The sequence below is a fragment of the Syngnathoides biaculeatus genome, chromosome 16 (genome assembly GCF_019802595.1).
Source record: "Syngnathoides biaculeatus isolate LvHL_M chromosome 16, ASM1980259v1, whole genome shotgun sequence".
NCBI classification, from domain to species: domain Eukaryota; kingdom Metazoa; phylum Chordata; class Actinopteri; order Syngnathiformes; family Syngnathidae; genus Syngnathoides; species Syngnathoides biaculeatus.
In genome coordinates this window covers 6,348,250-6,367,927 of record NC_084655.1, presented here as the reverse complement: position 1 = coordinate 6,367,927, position 19,678 = coordinate 6,348,250, and the positions used below count along the sequence as shown (strand labels likewise).

General features: G+C 44.1%; 1 protein-coding gene across 5 annotated transcripts in view; it reads right to left on the bottom strand.

The window, feature by feature from the left end:
• The window catches only part of syt3 (synaptotagmin III), a 54,726-nt gene extending 39,701 nt beyond the window's left edge, over positions 1–15,025 (bottom strand). For 2 of the 5 annotated variants that reach the window (XM_061846296.1, XM_061846300.1), the window contains exons 1-3: positions 9,747–9,996; positions 4,471–4,592; positions 1,561–1,900 (exon numbers count right to left, since the gene is read on the bottom strand). In XM_061846296.1, coding sequence (XP_061702280.1) covers positions 1,561–1,711 — 151 coding nt within the window. In that variant the 5' untranslated portion in view covers positions 1,712–1,900; positions 4,471–4,592; positions 9,747–9,996. Of the gene's footprint in view, positions 1–1,560; positions 1,901–4,470; positions 4,593–9,746; positions 9,997–13,506; positions 13,753–14,913 lie in introns of those variants that run through there. The other 3 variants (XM_061846299.1, XM_061846298.1, XM_061846301.1) reach the window with 3 other exon arrangements.
• Between the last annotated feature and the right edge of the window lie 4,653 nt (positions 15,026–19,678).

The following is a 19,678-nucleotide window of genomic DNA, read 5'->3' as shown; positions in this document are numbered from 1 at the left end:
GTTTTGCACTTCTCGGCCCCTTACCTTTATTTTGGTGTGTTTCGGCCCACACACACAAACACGTTTCAAAACATGTCATCAATAAAAGGTATTCTCTAGTATTTTTTTTTTAATTTACTGGTTATGCATGCAGCAGATGTTCAACTCCCATTCCAGTACATAGTGCAGACAAAAAAAGAAATTGAAAATCTGCTCTCATGACATGCTGATGACATCTGGCCCGGGCCCTTTTGTGAAAAAGAGGTTAAATACATTTTTTTTTAATTTGAGACAAAGTGTAAAGACGAAAATAAACCACCAACAATCACCAAAGACAAAAAAACAAAAAAACAAAAAATTGAAGCATGGTGATGAGTACGTTGGGGGGGAGAGTGCTGTCTCTGGCGCGACACTGCTCTGACACTTCTGTCAATCACACCCATTTGCAAGTGCTCTGGGAATGTGTGCGCGTCAAAGCCTCAAAGCCTTTTCCAGGCAGCTTTCTCCGGCCCTTCCCCATCCCTCAGAGGCCGTCGCCTCCGACACAGTCGCCTTGAGCCACACTGTGACATTTTGTTCACAAATCTCACGAAGAGGCGAAAGATCTGGGTTAATCTATGCGGAAGTGGTGCTAATCTGCATTAGAGCGCACGACTCTGGAACGAGCGACGATGAGCGCAGAGTCCATCATAGCCAAAAATCAAAAGACCTCTGCTTTCCAGACTCTTAGGGGGCTCATAAAACAAATGAGATCTGCATATGAATATTTCATGCCTGCGCATGTTTACGCATCTTTTTAATGTCAGACGCGCTCATGTTTGCACTCGATGCAGATAATACTGAACAAACACTGAATGGCAAATGTCCTCAGCTTCCTTCAATTTGTGTCATTCCATAGACAGCAGTCAGGACACAACATGATACGGTTCACTTCACTTTGGAATGGTGCAGTCGGATATTTCTAGGATAACAAGACACCTAATGGCCCACTTTTCGTACTTTTTCATTGATATGACTTGTGCAAGTACATCAAATTGTACTTGAGACATGCACAACGATCAGGATGTATTTTTGACCATTCCTCTTTTCAAAACCATTTCAGTTCAGCAAGATTCCTGGGATGTCTGCTATCTTTAGCTCTCTTTAGGGCATGGCACAGTATCTCATCACTCGTTTCTATCGAGTAGTCCGGTTCGGTTCAGTTTGGTATGGTCAACATTTTTAGCCAGAGATTTATGCCATAATTTTTCCGTTTTTTTTTTTTTTTTTTTTTTTTTTTTTTGCGGTGCATCAAGAATGTACACATTTCCGAGCACATTACGTGTAAAGAGCTGGAAAATATAAAACACAGAACATCCAATTTTTCGCACACATTTGGTACCATTGGTAGCACAAGTTGCACTTTAATTGTCAATGCTTGTATGATTTCATTCAGATTTCTCAGTGTATTCCTTGTAAAGTGTCCTAAAAAAAAAATCAGACAAATAACATTCCACATTTCAGGACTCTTTCACGTTTGTAACAGTTGCACTACGACAATAAATCTGTAAAATTCAGTCCGGTCCGGTCCGTTTTTCTTACCTGCGTCCTGCTGTCTGTTGCGTCCCCTGAGGAGGTAGCTGAACTCCTGGCAGAGTTCACTCTGGCTGTACCCGTGAGGCGAGTTTAAGCACAGCTCCTCCATCAGCATCAGTGCCTTCTTGCACAGGTCTTCATCCCAGTCCCCCGACATCCTCCAATCCGCATCGCACTCTCGCCCGCACTCGGCCAATCACAGCGCAGCACCTCAGCCCGCTGCCTGCACCTCCCTGACTGAAAGTTGTGCAGAGAAGAGGCTCGGCCCAGGGATGTCAGGGCCGTATCACGCGGACTGAAATGAGGGGCCCATGAAGGCTTGATGGACCCCGCCGGTTCACTTTGACTGCAAAAACAAATCAACAAAAAACTTCACATATCAGTGTGTTCACTATAATGTTTTATGCAAAATTCTACTAGGAAGGTTTTACAATCTCTTCTTTTTCCTCTTTTTTTTAATCTATCCTAAATTCAATTGAGATGCCTCAAAAAGACATTACACTGGAATGGTGCAGATGGTGGGTCTGCAAGATTGTTCTATGGGACACCAGACTGTGGAATTTTACTACAGAGTTCTTCTGGTTCCTGCACTCAGTACTTGTACAAGAAAATTCATCTAGGATGCTGTATTTGTATGTTTTACTAGATCAGGGGTGCTCAATGCTGCAAAGGTAGGATTGGTAGATCACATGACATCTTGTCACATTAATTTAAAAAAATACGTCAGCCTAGTATCCATCCCGCCGCTTGATTGATATTCATCCAATATATAATCAATGACGTGCCTTTTTCATACATTTAGGCCATGTACATCTGCAAACAATGGCGCTAAGTATGTCAGAATAAACAAGCCAGTCAGTGAGTTACCTCCAATTTTTATCGCTGAGGGTTTTCTCTGAAACTTAAGAATGGGTATACAAACGAGCGGAGGAGCTGAACCAAGTAAGATGGGGAAAACGTACTACTTTCATACAGATTGAAAGGAGGAGTATTTTTTCACCATGACATTTTGGAAATGCATATTCTTCATCTGCCAGTCTGCCATTGCATACCAAAGAGAAATGTGGAGCAGCATTTTAGAGCTGTACATGGAAAATATGACACTGACTTACTGCCAAAAAAAAACGAGCTGAGAAAGAGAAAGGTGAAGGTACTGAAAATCCCGTTGTCCAGACGGTAGTTATCTTTCACACGTACTTCAAAAGCGAAAGCCGCCACCGAAGCATCGTTTTGTCATCGTTAAGAACAAAGTCCTTCCAAGGAGCAGAGATGGTAAAAAAGGAAATTGTTGACGCAGCTGATGCATTGTTCCGGGACTTTAATAGTCAGACAAAAATATTACCTTCGATAAAAGCTCTCCAACTGTCGGGAAGTACAGTTTCACAGTGCTGTGAAATCATGGCTGAGGATTTAATCCAGTAAACGCGGAAGAACATCGGAGATTCTGAGTGTTGCTAGTGGTGAGCTGTGGCAGTGGCCCAGAATTTTAGCTCACTGGTAGTTCTCTGCGCCCTCAAATCAGACCAACACAACCCCCCCCCCACCCAAAAAAAAAAGGTAGATCGTCAGAGGTTGAAAAGTAGATATTGGGGCAAAAAAAGTACTCCTGTACTAGATCATTCTATTGGGTTGCTAGAATGTTCTACTGGCACCCTGCACTAAGAATTCCACTGGGAACATCTACTGGAAAGTTGTACTGGGAAATTAGACTGGAAAATCTACCCAAGATATTTAGTAGGGGACTTTTACTAGGAAAGGCACTGATGGTGTCATGGTACACACACCTGACTTTTGTGCGGCCGGCGTGGGATGGATTCCCGCTCAGTGATGGTGTCGATATCTGCCCTGCAACTGACTGGTGACCAGTTCAGGGTGTAGTCCGCCTTTCACCTGAAGCTAGCTGGGATAGGCTCAGGCTCTCCCTTGACCCTTGTGAGGACAAGCGGCTACTCGAAGTTCTAACTGCTATACTTGGAAGCAAGACCTATTCAGAAGCTGATTTCCATGCTGAACTTGAACGTGCACTAAGAAGTTCTGATGGTATATAGTGCTTGGAAGTTCTTCTGGAATTTTGTACAACAAGTTGTATTGACTCTGATTGGCTGGCAATCAGTTTAAGGTGTACCCCACCTCCTGCCAGAAGATAGCTGGGATAGGCTTTACCGCTCCCACAACCCTTGTGAGGATAAGTGGCTCAGAAAATGGATGGATGGATGGATGGATGGATGGATGGATGGATGGATGGATGGATGGATGGATGGATGGATGGATGGATGGATGGATGGATGGATGGATGGAAGTTCTATTGAGAAGTTATACAAAAAAATTGAATTGGGATGCTTTACTAGAAATTTCTCCTGGAGTACATACTGTGTTGGTAGGTTCTGGAAAGTACACTCTACTGGGAAGTGTTTTGGCAAATCTTTATCTGATACCACAAGTATTTAATTTACTGGGATGTTGTACAAAGAGGTTCTACTGAAATACAGTACTAAGATGCTGTACTACGAAGTTTAATAGGAACTTCTAATTTCATCAATCCTGTATCAGGAGTTCTTTTCGGAAAATTTTCTGGGAAGTTCTGTTGCGCTGTAATACAAGGAAAGTGAAGTCCAAAATTCTATTGAGATTCAAGATAAACAAATTCTACCGGTAAGTTCTAATATAAAGTTCTACTTGGAATTTCCATTGGGATTTTGGATTAGCAAGGTTTACTAGACCTATTGAGATCCTGTACTAGGACCTTCTATTGACAAGTTCAACTCGGATCATGTTCCAGGACATTTCCATGGAATTACTGTAAGTACTGGGATGTTCAGATATTTTTTTCATACCGACTCATAACAAATTGAGAAAGGCAATAGTAGCAGCAGACATATTGTGTGCACTACAATGTTGTGTGTTTTTGTGTGTAACCTTTAGCATGTTGTCAAGTTGCTAAAAAGCAAAATGAGCACTTTGCTTTGTATTCCTCCGGCTTGAAACGTCTCTCAGCTAATCAGCACAGACTTCCTGGAAGAACTCGCTCCTGACATCTCCTAAAAGCACACAAATGAAAGGAACCAATCAGAGTCAAGAACCAATGCGCTGAGCAGCGCTCAAAGAAACTTTTGTTGTAGAACTAATTCTGTCCAAAAAAAAAAAAAAAAGCAGGTCAGAGCTGGAAAGTCTCACTTTCTCACAGGCTGAACGTCTCTGGGGACAACTGCTAAACTACCACACTCACAGATCACACACCAGATTGTATGTTTGTATATGTTAACATTAAAGCACAAATGGGACCAATGGATAGGTTTCCAATGACGTCACCACCACCCTGAGACCAATCGGATTAATTAACGATAGAAAAAAACCTCACGCTTCACCTATCACCTGTGTTCTCTGACCTCTATGACACACAAGATGGCATAATTGGAAACCAATCCATTTAGAAAATATTGCTTCATATGACAGCTCAGATAAATCCTTTTCCATCATTGATGTTCCATAAAAATTACAGCGTAGTACAATTTGGTTCAGGCATTTAGGACAATATTGTTTGGCCTGGTACAGCAAATTCTTGTTTCCGCCATTTTAAACACATATCTAATGTACTCTCCAATACAACAGCGAAGGGGTATCAATCAAAGGCAAAAGAGCAGCGGGAGGCGAACCAGGACTATCGAGCAATTGGTCGCTAGATGTCATTCGAGGAGATGTTACTCTCTGAGTGGCCGGCTGAGCGCCCATCACCATGTCAATCAATCACTCAATCAATCAATCACCCGCACTGGGCACACACAAGATCGAAGTGGAGAAACGGGCCTGCCATCTTCAAATAGTCGCAGACTGTCACGTCAGGATCGTGTGTCCATCTCAGAGAGAAGCACTTAAGTCTATTTATCTGGCCGTGACAGTGTGCTGTGGAATCCAAAATTGGGGGAGAAACAACAACAACAACAAAAATCAGATCCCAGATCCAAAATAAACATGCAACATAAAGCCCAGCCCCTAGTAAATCTGACTGAGTGACTTTTAAACGAGGACGTCTTAATATGAGCAATGGGGGCCTGACAGCAAAACAGCCGCCTCAAATGCCAGCCTTGAGGGGTGGGTTAGGGTGGGTGGAGGGAGTCGGCAAAGTCATTGTTTACATCCTGATGTCCTGTAATAGCAGTTCACTTCAGGTCACAACAGTATATGATTTTTCGCTATAATGCGATCATTCCAGGTGGCACGATGGAACAGCTGTCGAGGAGTGGTCTCAGAGTTTGGAGGGCTGGTGTTCAAATCCCAGCCTTACCTTTGTGGTGTTTGCATGTTCCCCCCTGTCCCATTTAGTACACATTATTTTTTGTATTCCTTGTATCAAGACTTTGGACATTGAGAACCTTTTTCACTGGTACTGCAAATTTTGTTCCTAGAAAGTAGCATGCTTGACTTCAGTTTCATACGGATGAATTTTTTGGTATATTAGTTGTAAAGAGCTCTAAAATATCTGACCAATGTGCTCACTTTTGTACGTCCTTTTATTAGTACCGGCAGCACCAATATAGCAAATCTCCATTTCCACCAAGTAGTGGTTCAGTTTGGTACAGTATGTTTTTATTTGCATTTAAATAAAGTCATTCGTGCTTCCTAAAATCACTTTTTAGCACACTTTTTGTAATTAGTGCGGTAAATTCCCATTTTCACACTGGAGTACAGTTTGGTTCAGTTTCGTCCAATTCACAACAGTTCACATGAATCTTTCATCTACACATTTCTTAATGTAATAAATATAAGGAGGAGGTCTCCTAACCTCTCACTGTTTAATTGTGATATGAGCAATATAATATAAGGACGAGGTCTCCTAACCTCTCACTGTTTGATTGTGATATCATCAAGTGTTAACGACAATAAACATTAATTTTTCCTCTAGTGTTACAGTTCACTTCAGTTTGGTACAGCAAGTATTTTTCAGTCATCACAGTTTCAGTTTATTGTAAATTGTAAAAAATCTGACTCATACAATCACACTTTTTAGCACCATTTTACCAGTTCGTATGAAATGATACTGTATAGAAAATTGTTGTTTTACTTAAGTAGGACAAGCTCAGTTCAGTTAGGTATGGTACTATTTTGGATTCATTGTATTTATGTTTAAAGTGCAATGTTTCAAAATGTTTTTTTTACCCTCTTCCATAGGGGGTATCGGTCATGGTAGTACTTAATAGTAAAACCCAAGTATTGGATTTCATTTCAGTTTGTTATGGTATGTTTTTTTTTTAAATTATTGTTTCTATTGCTGATTGTTGGAAAAAACTCATGCGGTTCCTCGGCATTTGTAAGGATCCAGCTACTAACAAAAGGGCTAAAAAACTCAGCCACAGCATGCGCGGGTTTCTGAAGCAGAGTATTTCCATGACTGCAGGATAAAGGAGCCTTTTGTGTACGCGCGGCAACACAATACCTCCCACAGACGCTCCATTGACTGGCGCGCTGCTAGGGATCGATACCCTCAGTGGACCGCCAAGTCGCAAAAGCGCCACCGGACAAGGTCGACGTCACATTATGGAGGACAAAAGGAAAATCAGGGAAGATAATAGCATGTCAAATTAGGAGGAAAGGGATGCAAACCACAGCGGCAAAGCTTTAAATTTACACGCTGACCTCTAGAGAGTCATTAAGAAGCTCTGGCTCTTATTTTTAACAACTCCATCCTGCCATTACTTGGCCGTAAAGCCAGTGAGCTGTTCGTGTTGCATCATTCTCAGCACTGGATTGGAGTTCCCGGAACACAGGTGGGCGGATAGGTCCATGAAAGCTACTTGAACGTCAACAGAGCACAAAATAGAGCACCTCACCAATGAAGAATGACCCAAATTCCCGTTTGTACTTTACACTTCAGTTCAGTTCAGCAATATGGAATACAGTATCTCCTCCTAATTTGACTGCTATTGTGGATTGACTGGATTGAGAGTACAGCAGACATAAGGAAGGAGGAGGATGATGGTGTTTCTTGGAGATTGTGAGACCTAAACAGAAGATTCATGGGGATTGGTGCCGAACGACATGGATTAAGGATTTTCTCTACAACTCACACATCTGGACAGGATTTTTGGATGGCTGGAGAAGGGCGAGGGGATAGATGAGGACAACTGTTTTCCCTTGCTCAGAGATTTCACTGAAGACAAGCAACAAATCCAAAAACAAGCAGGAGTATCATGAGGGATTTTTATTATGGGCATGTCAAACATTTTAATCTGGTATGAATAACACAATTTGGCAAAATTTGGAATGCAGAGATCTGTGGGATGATCATGATGATAGCATTCCTTTGTTCTGATATTCAAATAAAGACAAATAACGAAGCCCTAGCCAAGAAGAAGGTTTAGAAAAAAATATTTCTAGACTGTCTGGATTGTGGAATCCCTCTTCCCACTATGACTGGATTTTGGAATGAGTGGATGAATACTAGGAGGAGAGAAGGGAAGATGAGGCCAATGGAATTCCCCTGCTTGGAGATTCTGAGACACAGAAACAACCAATCCTAACCTAAATTAAAAGTTTTATTACTAGAGTGGCAGAACAATGGAAATTTTATGGATTTATTGAAAATGTTGGCTGTTTGGGAATGGACGAGAGGTATAATAATGAAGACATCAATCAATCGAGACATTTTAACCGAAGCGGAAGGTTTATGAGGGATTATTATTTCCATAGTGATGGTGTTGTGGAATCTCTGTTGGATGAATCCTAAAACCTTGATTGGATTTAGGAATGCCGGCAAACAGGCAAAAGGGAAGACGACGGTGGTGGAAATCACTTGGGCTAATATTCTGATGAAGGCAAATAACAAATCCCAATAAGAAGGTTCTGGGAAAGATTATTTCTAGAGTGCTGGGATTGTGGAATTTCTCTTCACACACTGACTGGATTTAGGAGGACAGGTGACAGGAGGTATGACGAGGACAACGGAATTCCCTTGCCCTCAGACTCCGATATTTATGAGGGATTCTTTTTCAGAGTGAAGACAAATAACAAATCTCAACCGAAGCAGAAGACTTATGAAGGATTATTTCCACAGTTACGGGATCATTGAATCACTCTTTACACCGTGGCTAGATTTAGGAAGGGCAGACATGGGAGTTGTGGAGGGAGGGTAGACATTCTGATAAAGACTAATACAAAAAATGCTAATCCAAGAAGAAGGTTTCTCGTGGATTATTTCCTCAAGTAGAATCTCTCCTTTCACCTTGTCTGGGTTTGGGAATGATGGGAATAATACTGCTCCAACACTGCTTGTTATTATGGAAAGGCGGCAGCAGTGGCATACACATTGAATAAAACATGCTAGCATTCGAGCAAAGAATGTTATGGATCAATATTGTCCGTCTTGAATCACCTTGACGGCCACTTTGTTTACAAAAACACACCCCGCATCTTTTGGTTTCCAATGCCACACCTTACAGCTCTTTGCTTACAAAGCGATGATCACTTCAATTGTGTATTTGTTATTTTAAAAGGACTCAACCAATTTAATGAGCACACGTTGGCTCATTTATCCTTGACCAGGCGGGTTAATCCATCGGTTCTGTCTAATGGGATTTCCCTGCTTTCGATTGCTTCTGTCTGGGCTGTCTTCATTCTTGTGTTTTTGGTTCACAAACGGGCCGATTTCGTTCTTAGACAGATGACGTGTAGAGGTCAATACTTGTCTTTTGGCCCGAGCATCGTCTTTGTGTCATGACAGGCATATTGCTGGCGGGTTATACCATGATAATGACTGCGCTGTCTCAGACTGCTCTCGTTCCTATATGTCTATGTAAACACACAGAGGGTTTATACTACACACACCGGCTCCCATATTCTGGTGTAACAGAAAAGGGACGCTTTATTTAATGCCACTTCGCGCAAATTTGCAAGATTCACATTTGGTGGTCAAGGTAAAGGGGCGTGGCCCCGCGGGAGCTGCAAGAAAGGGAGAGGAGACGGTTGACGGGAGCGCGCTCCCACGCAGAAGGCAGGTTGGCGTGTGCGCGCTTCCTCCAAGAACGTCTGCCACTGGTCTTGAAAAAATAATATATGTGCAATCGGGAAAAGTTGGCGCATCCACACTACGTGCAAATAAATGCAACACGAATGCCCCGAGTGCTACACATCCAAAATTGATGTGCGTCCACACGTAATATATGAGTGATATATGGGTGTGAGAGTGCGTGTGTGCCTACCGTGGTATGTGCACGAATCTTGCCGCTTTTTATCGTCGCGTCAGGTGAAAAACACAAAAGAAAGCATTCCCAGCGGCTTTCTCACAGCTTTCCCTTTCTCTCACGCACGCACCGGGAGGAGCTGGCGAGGACGGAGAGAAATGGAGCAAATGATGGTAGCCCTTCTGCTCGCTCTATTATTTCTAACCCTCCTCCTCCTCATCCTCCTCCTCCTTCCTTGCTGGATGCTCGCTCTCAGTTTCCCTCCCTGTGCTCGGAATACTAATTCCCTGCCTCTCTCTCTACCTCTCCTTCTCTCTCCTAAAGACACACTGATGTATGGGAGCTGTTTCTATCTGTGGCCCCCTCTCAACCCAGAGGGGACGTGAGTGTGTGTGTGTGTGTGTGTGTGTGTGGTTCCAGAATACTTACAGGAATTCCAAGTACCTCGCCACAGCTACTGCTCGTGTTACAATACAGCTAGTATCATGATACAGTAAGAACAAGTACACAATATAACCAATAATATTTAGCTAGCAGCACCATATGAATATTGCCATGTATAGCTGGTATCAAGAATAGGGTTGGGTATTTTTTTTTTTTTTTATTTGAGCAATTTCGGTCCTGATTCTGGTTCCTCGTTTTGATTTGGTTCCAAATGATTCTTGATTGGGATTCTTTTAGGGGACTGGGTCAAAAAAAAAAAAAAGTTTGCATTGTCTGGATGGCACCCCGGTCAATCCGGTGGCCTCTTCGGCTACCCAAACATGGTGCTTAGCTAAGCAGTTCAGGAGGCCAAGCACCAGGGTCCTTACAAGGAGACTGTCCATTAGGAGGGCCCCAATGGCAATCAGGAGCCAAACAGGAACAGGTGACAGCTGCAAGCAAAGTAACACCAAAGCATGGGAAAGAGGCGGCGGCTGCTGGTCACGCACCGCCAATGCATGGGTGAGAGGTGATGGCTGTTGCTGGTCAAGCACCACCGAGGCATGGGCGAGAGGCCGCGGCGGCTGCTGCTGGTCAGGCACAGCCGAGTCACGGGAGTGAGGCGGCTCCTGCTGGTCGGTCACCGCCGGGGCATAGGCAAGAGGAGCAAGCACCAGAGAAGAAGGCCATTTGCTTAACGCTGCCTGATCGCATGATGAGCAACAAGACAGGTGCATATGGCGAGCCCTTCAGGCCCAGCTCTGACAAGACATGAGTATGTGGTGGAAGGCACGGGCTGGGCGCAGCCAGAACAAGAGCACTTGGTGGACGCCAAGGGCTGTGCGTCGCCACTTAAGTGAGAGCGGGAGACCGGTTACTGGTCTGAAGCCGCCGAAACAGCAGCGAGAGGTTTACACATTGACGGAACAAAAACAAAAGGCGGAGATCTCGGGCCTGGCACCGGCAAGACAGGAGCACAGAGCAGTGGCTGCGTGTTAGCCAATCTCCTGAAACCCTCCTCAAACCGCCTCACAAAAGTGTCTGTCTCCAACGGAAGTCAGCGAAAGGAATGAGCAAGAAACTCTCAAACGATTTTATTCTCTGAGCAAAACTTGACTGGTTACATGTCCAGCCAGTTCGTTCTGTCACAAGCAAACAGCATGAGGTAGGACCGAAATGCAGGACTCCTAAGCAGCGACATGGTTTTCGAGGGTGGTTTAACTCCAGGCAGTGGTCATACACAGGTAAGCAGTCTAACAAAGGCAAGGACACAAAAACATGTGGCAGAAGGCAATGTCCAAAAACATGAAAATAAAGTCAGATAACTACAAGGCAAAACATGGAAAAACAACACTCAACTGGATTTAGCAGTGGATTGGGACATGGCAACGAGACAAATCACTCACAAGAGGCTTGTAAACTCACGCTAGACTCACACAACAAACTAGCAACTAATAATACGAAACACAAGGCTAAAGTAGATGACATAATTACCCTCATTGAGGCGCTGGTGAAGAGCTGGTGCCAAGAGCATTCACGCACATGGCAATGGCATGACCACACACCTGACAATAACCAGTATTAATATGTATGTATATACATGTAAACTAAAAGGCAGTAAATGTGGAATTAACCCAACTGACTTAATGTTTCAGTCTAAAGTTAAGTAATTTTACATGACACCAGTGAATTCTAAAAAAAGAAACCTAGACAAGAAAAAAAATGGATCCAAATACTGTAAAATGTTTCATTTTCCTAACCACCAATGAGGTATAAGGTTAGTGTTTGTGATACTGAGACTGTTTGTGAATTTTGTCAGAATAGATTGTGATGTAAAATTGCTAGTTTTCTGTCATTGGCTCTTTCATTGGTATGAAGACTAAAACACAAAAAAAACATCATTACAAAAGTGCAACCCACCGTACAACTTGTTAGCCGCCTCAATGTTGGCATGGATGCATTTTCTTGTTTCACACACACGCAATTGACTTCACTAGTCATCCTGAAAGATGAGGTGTAGACTGGGAGAGAGTGCGCTAGATTTCTTCACATCACAGAAAGCCTCCTTTGCACAACATAATCTTAATCCAGATGTTGCATTAGTCATAGACTTGTCATTTATTTGAACAAAGTGAAGCAACACTTTTGTCCTAACGTCTGTGTGGTCATTTTTCTTCATTGTTTTTTGTCATTTTCTTCTTCAGGGTCGGGAGACTGCAGGCATTGAAACTGGGAACCAAAATGTTTTAATATGAACAACTCTACAAGAACTGGAACGTTAGTCCTGGTTCCAATCAGTTCTTGATTCTCTATGCCCCTACCCTAATCATGATAATGATAGTACCACAATATAAGTTTAACTACATGGTTACAGGTCGTACCAAGTAGCTTGTTTTACAGTACTTTCATTATCAGTATGCAGCCTCACAATACAAATATTACAACACAACCAATATAATTATATAGCGTTTATCACAATCCTAATCGTACCACAAGTAGCATGTCAGTAAGTAACCAACATCTCACTGAGGCTAACGAGGCCCAGGGAGCGTTTTTGTTTCCCGAAACGGTGTTACCCTCGCAGGGCGCCGGTCCGTCTGCTTTCCTGGAGAGAAATCTGATTTGATTTGTTGATCAGGCGGTGAGGAAAATGTAATTGGAATGTCAGCGAGATGTCCGTCTTTATAACATACGGCATCCATCAGGAGAAATCTCATCAGAGTTATCAGACAAAGTGATCAGATGGTTGGGGTGTATAGCGGCTGGGGGTTGTAATCCCTCCCTGCAGAGGATGTGCAACAGGGGCGCCTCAGCCTTGGGGTTAGGCCGCACGCCAGCCTGTTCTGCCATTATGTAAATGTCAGAAAAGTGGTGCATTATCCCCTCAAAAAGGACCACCACCACCATCCTCCACCCTAGCATGCACGTGGCGAGCATGGTGCCATGATGGAGAAAAAAATGGGGACAAATGACAAACACGCTCAAGTCTTTACTACTCGTACTGGAGACTTCATTGGGTATGGCCGTTCTGTTCTTGTCGCTCAAAAGTGAGTGTTGCACAAAGCAAAACAAAATCGACAAAAGAATGGGTTGTGAATCCAAAAACTGATATGTTGCTGCGCTTGTTAATTGAGTGTTACGTTCCAAGTCTAGGGGAAACTCAGAAAATAACCTAATCAAACTGTGCCCGTTCTCCCACTTTTAAGTGAAACTAGCCAATAACATACACAGTTTGCAAGTTTTGATTTACAGCTTCGGAGGGAGAAATATGGGAACACAACAAACAAAACAAAGCCTAGCAATCCTAATTGTCTACTCCCAAAACAATGACGAAAATAAAAACATACACACTTACCTCACTCCTAACCCAACACAGGAGAAAAAAATGATCTTAAATAAAATGGCTTCTCCCTCCTGTCAATAAACCATGGAATCCACAGGTATGAAATCAGTGGTTGCCCAGGTTGTAAAATGGAAGAGTGGGCCCCCACACTGTAGGCCTCTGCTAGTTGAAAAACCTTGGGACCTTCCTCTGGCCAATCAACTCGTGGCACTCACCTCAAGGCAGCCAATTAGCTGGTCCCACCTGTTCACAGTCAGACCACACACACACATCTCTGCACCCACTTCCACGCTAAAGGGGAAAAACAGCACAAAACAACCAAGTTTGCAACACCCAGCAAGATTGGAACACCTCCCCACCTAGAGTAAAATTCTAACATGTATCCCTTAATACATGTTTGATTCAACAAGGACGGGATAGCACGTCAGCCATGACATTTTTTCAACAAGGGATCGCCAACATTTTTTAGGTTGAGGCTACATGATCTGTTTTTCTATAATTTTTTTTATATTATTTGACATTATTGTAAAAAAATATTAATGTAAGCAAGTCAGATAAAAATATTAAAGCACAAATAATAATAACAATTTGTGGCCTGTGGTTTTTTTAGATCATACCTCGTGGCTGCTTCAAGGCAACCATGCGCCCCCGGGCACCACGTTGGTGACCCCTGGTCGAAACCTTTGCAATGACGAATCTCAATGTTAAAATCTTGTACCAGAAGTGACCAGCAGAACAAATGCTGATTACTTTTCTTTATCTGAGTCAAAAACACAAGCGGTTTATGGTCAGAGAAAACTATAGCTGGAGAAGAACTTGACCCAAGGTATACTTCAAAATGTTGCAGTGCCAACATAAGGCCCAGGGTCTCCTTCTCAATGGAACTGTAATGCAACAGGTGTTTTTTTAATTTTTTAGAAATATAACAAATCAGATGAGCAGTTCTGTGCTTATCCTCCTCCAGAAGCACCGCGCCTACCCCAACACACCTGGCATATCATTGTATTGCTTGTCTCAGTATACTCTAATACTGTCATGATACAGACTCAGTCATAGTACCAGTTTCACAATACCGTGAGTATGGTGAAATGACTCGGATCATGAAACAGCTAAGACAACACATTACATTACATTACAAATTTTGTTCCTTTGCCAACGGTATTGATGATCAATATGAAAACCTAATGATAAGGCAGATTACCACATCGTAAACATGAGCTTGTATCACTATACATCTTGACAATCTTGAAAATACAGTAAAAAATATTATTATATTGATCATGTATTGTAGGGGATAATGGTGCGCCACAGTACAAGATATAATATATAATCATGTTGGTGAGTGAATCCTACTTTGAGTGTCAATGAATAGTGATCATTGTTCACTTAGCTTTGAGCTCAATAAAAGGTGTACTGTACCTAATGAAGTGAGCACAGAGATTGGCTCTCATCTCAGCATTGCCTCGCATTCAGACATTATTTTTCCTCCTGATGACAGACAGTCGCCTCCTCGCTAACGAGTTGTCAGGCCAACTTAAAGATCTGTCACTCACGCTGTAAACAGGAAGTGGCGGCACCAGCCAGTAATGCTGAAGCATGGGTTGGGAGCAACCGGAGGCAAAGAAACCGATTTGACCTGGTAGCACTCTATACTTTTTGGGGGGGCACTGGAAAGACTGCCATTCTGGTTCAATACAATCATTTTGGCTCTTTGGGCCTTCAAGGCTAAATTGAAAATAATAATAATAATAACAATAACAATATGCCTTATCAGCAGGAAATGTTGTAGGGGTGCCTGTGATAAGTAGAAGCATAAAAAAGTTTCAAGGAGTGATGCTTGAAAAGACTAAGTCTGCCATTCTGGCTCGATGTGCCTATTATGGTTCTCTAGGACCCTCGAGAATACAAAACAAAACAGCCCCAAAGTCACATTTCCCGTTTCAGCCTGAAATTCGGTTGCCATGTCCCTCATAAATACATCCACAAAAAGTTTCTAGAAGTATTGTAAAGCAAATGTATTTTTTTATAGTGCATTTCATACACAAGATAACTCAATGCACTTACATGATTAAAAGCATTCAAATACATATGGAAAAACATCTGGAAAAGTATAATTAAAAAAAATATCACTGAAAAGTGGAAATACTCACAAAATCTGAATTTGAAAGCACTCATACTTGGGGCTGACGTCAATCATCCTTGGCAACTTAAGCTTTTTTTTTTTTTTTTTGCAGCATAATAGCTAAATGCTGCTTCACCATTTGCTTTGGACTCTGCACTCCATTACTAGAGCGGAGTGAGCCGATCTCAGAGCCTTACTGGGTTTGTATTCCATTTCTTTCATGTATTCAGGGCCTAACTATTTAGTGATTTGCAGACCAGTAGCAGAACATTAAAATCTATTCTAAAACTGACTGGAAGCCAGTGTAGAAACTTTAGAATGGGAGTTATATGCTCTGACCGCTTTGTTCTGCTCAGAAAGCGACGTGCAGCATTCTGAATGAGCTGCAGCTATTTAATGCTCTTTTTGGGGAGTCCAGTCAGAAGACCATTGCAGTCGTCAAGTCTACTTGAGATAAAAGCATGGATGAGCTTTTCCTGGTCTGCATGACACATGCAAGCCTTCACTCTAGATATGTTCTTCAGATGGTGTTAGAGTTATCATTAATATATTTATTATGGACTTGCAACAAAGCCAAAGTATCATCCTTGCTTCGAAGAGTCTTGTTCAGAGGACGACCTCCTACACAGATATGCAACAGTATCTCCCTAGAAGTGGCCAAGGACAACTCCATCATAACCAAAGAATGTGCCACTTCATCACCAAAACTGTACCTTTGTTCTTCTCATCTGCTCACCCCTCCTTTTGACCTTGTGTGTTTTCTAATAAAAAAGAGCACATGAGAGGCTGATTCAGAACGTGTTTTGGAGACTGTAACTGGCCTGTCTCTCACGTCCTGATGATCAGAAGAAAGACGACTTCTTGTCCGTTATCTGTGCAACTATTCCAGCAAGTTAGGTGATAAACCTAACAGATGGTAAAAGGCAATTTTAGTAATTGACTCTAGCGCTTCAGTTCTAGAATTGACAACCTCTGCAATAGTCTATTATGTTCCTCAATTTAAAATGGAGACATCTTGATGGCTAATCTCGTTGTTAACAGCAGGCTTGGGCTAATTGACCCCTCCGTAGAAATTGCGTCATCCACGTCGCTGACCAATCAGAGGCCAGAGATCTGCATAAACCACGCCCCTTTTTTGCACCCGCTGTTCCCTCAGACAACGTTGCATGGTCCAGTATAGCTTTTGTTAGCGTTTTATCACGTATTTGGGTTCTTTAACAATAGATATGGTTGAGAGGTGTAGTCACGGACTTTGTAATAGTGACGACAGGTATCCTGAAAGGCTAGTTGGTGGAGTTCAATTCATACCCTTTCCAAAACCGAAGACCCAGTACGAAAAATGTCTTTGATGGATCAAACTTTGTGGAAGACCGCATCATCAACTAAATCCATCTAATATCAACCGGAACACATATGTTTGCACGAAGGTATGCCCTATATTTGATTTTCAATACATGTCTCGTATAAATGAATTAGCAGTTCTTCGCTTGCATAACATAGCTATGTGTGAATGATTGACACACTTGATCTGTGTTGAGCGATACTTTGCGAGGACCTGACTGCACAAACGTGTCTCTTTGTTGGCGGCTAGCAAGCTAAGCTAAACCGGAATAGCAAGTCCTAAAAGCCTTCGACGTGCACGAGACACCAAGACTGAAGGAAGGATGTTTGAGGACACTAAAGTAGTGATTGTCGTACTCGGTCGGGACTTACGTAGGTTCGGCACTAATTCAAGAATAATTATTGAGGGGAGCGCGTGACGTTACACAAAGAAAACGAGAGAAACAACTCGTAAATCAAGCCTTGCCTTTTTTCCTTCATACGGCGGTTCACAAACGGCTATACAGATACACATACAGATTCTGCACACAAGTGTGATATGTAACACGAAAATAGGAAACTGTCAATGACGAATTCGTCTTTGGGTTATAATATATTATATTATGTGGCTTCTCGGTCTTCCTCTGACTCCGGAAAGATCTCGCGCTAATATCAATGGTTTCTCTGTCGATATGCATGTAAATACCATTGAAATACCCCTCGCTGAAATACTTGAAGCCCTGCTGTCTGCTTTTCAACGATATTTCACTATTCGGTAAGAATGCGAGTGAGAAATTGTGGTGTTTACATAATTCACCCGCGGAACCTCGAGTTGGGGTGCGGGGTTCCGCACCGACTGTTTTTGTTGTTGCGCTTCCGGAGGAAAGGTTAACAGAGTTCCCGCCATTATGCGAGTAGTGTTTTGATGTCGAACAATAAAGCAAGTTCTGTTCCTGTGTCCGACACTCCGCCTCCGACTCCTTTTCTCCGGCGCTACACTGGTGACCCCGACGTCAGTCCCGGCGTTTTCGAGACTGAAACGAACATGGCAACCGCCATCCTCAAATTGCCGGAGTTTTGGGAGACGTCCGCGGCAGCGTGGTTCGCACAGACTGAGGCTCAGTTCGCCCTCCGCAGGATCTCAGATGATTCCACGCGTTACTACCACGTTGTCTCAGCACTCGGGAGCTCAACGGCGGCCAGAGCAGTGAACTTCATCACCTCTCCCCCGGCCAGAGATAAGTATGCTGGGATCAAGGCTCACCTTCTCAAGGTTTTTGAGCTTTCACGGCCGGAACGTGCCCGACGTCTGTTGGCTATTAATGGACTGGGGGACAGCAAACCTTCCGAACTCATGGAAATGATGCTAAACCTGCTGGGCACGGAAGAGCCCAATCTCATTTCATGGAACTGTTTCTCAGGCAAATGCCACCGCATGTTCAGACGGCGCTCGCGAACAGTACTGTCACTGAGCCCCGGGCCCTGGCCGAGGAGGCCGACCGTTTCTTCCTGGCAACCCAGCGCTTCTCCCCTGAGACGCTGGCCGCGACGCACAGTTACTCACCTTCGGGCGCGGGGGTGGCATCCAGCAGGGGCCCCTTCGGCACCGACGGCCGTGCTGGCACAGGCTTGTGCTGCTTCCATGCCCGTTTCGGTGCGAAAGCGAAGAGGTGCCGCGCCCCTTGCAACTACGACGCGTCGGGAAACGCCAAAGCCCACGCTTCACAGCGGCCGTGAGCGTGGGCGCGAAGAGCCGGCTGCTGTTCGTCAAGGACAACCTTTCCGGGCGCAAATTCCGTTGTGACACCGGCGCCCAGAGGAGCGTCCTGACGGCCACTGCGGAGGACGCCGCTGGCGGGACTCATGGGCCACCCCTACTGTCCGCTAATGGCTCCCCTATCCGCTCTTATGGCATGAGGACTGTGGACTTGTGTTTTGGGAGTCAGCGCTTCACATGGAACTTTGTCACTGCGGATGTCTCATTCCCTCTCCTCGGCGCTGATTTTTTTTGTGCCCACGGGCTGCTGGTGGATGTTAAGAGGGGCCGTCTGGTGGATGCACTGACTTTTTCCACGGTCGCCTGCGTCCGCAATGAGGCGACTTATGGTGGTCTCTCCAGTTCGCTATCGGACGGCACCAAGTACCAACTCCTCCTTGGTGAGTTCCCTGCCTTGACACGGCCCACTTTCTCCTCTGCCACGACTAAACATGGGGTCGAGCACCACATTGAGACCAAGGGCCCCCCGATCCACGCGAGGGCCCGACGGCTTGATCCCGAGAAGCTAGCAGTCGCTAAGTCCGAGTTTGCCAACATGGAGCGTCTGGGCATCGTCCGCCGCTCGGATAGCCCGTGGGCCTCGCCACTAGACATCGTCCCTAAACCGAGTGGTGGGTGGCGACCGTGTGGTGACTACCGCCACCTTAACGACGCCACTACGCCCGACCGCTACACTGTTCCACACATTCAGGACTTCTCAGCCCACCTGGCAGGCAAAATCTTGTTCTCCAAGGTCGACCTGGTGCGCGGGTATCACCAGGTTCCCGTGCACCCCTCAGACGTTCCCAAGACAGCTGTAATCACTCCGTTTGGACTGTTCGAGTTTCTGGGGATGCCGTTTGGTCTTAAAAACGCGGCACAATCTTTCCAGCGTTTAATGGATTCTGTGCTCAGGGACTTGCCATTTGTGTTCGTCTATTTGGATGACATCCTCCTCGGAGGATGAACATCTGATGCACCTCCGC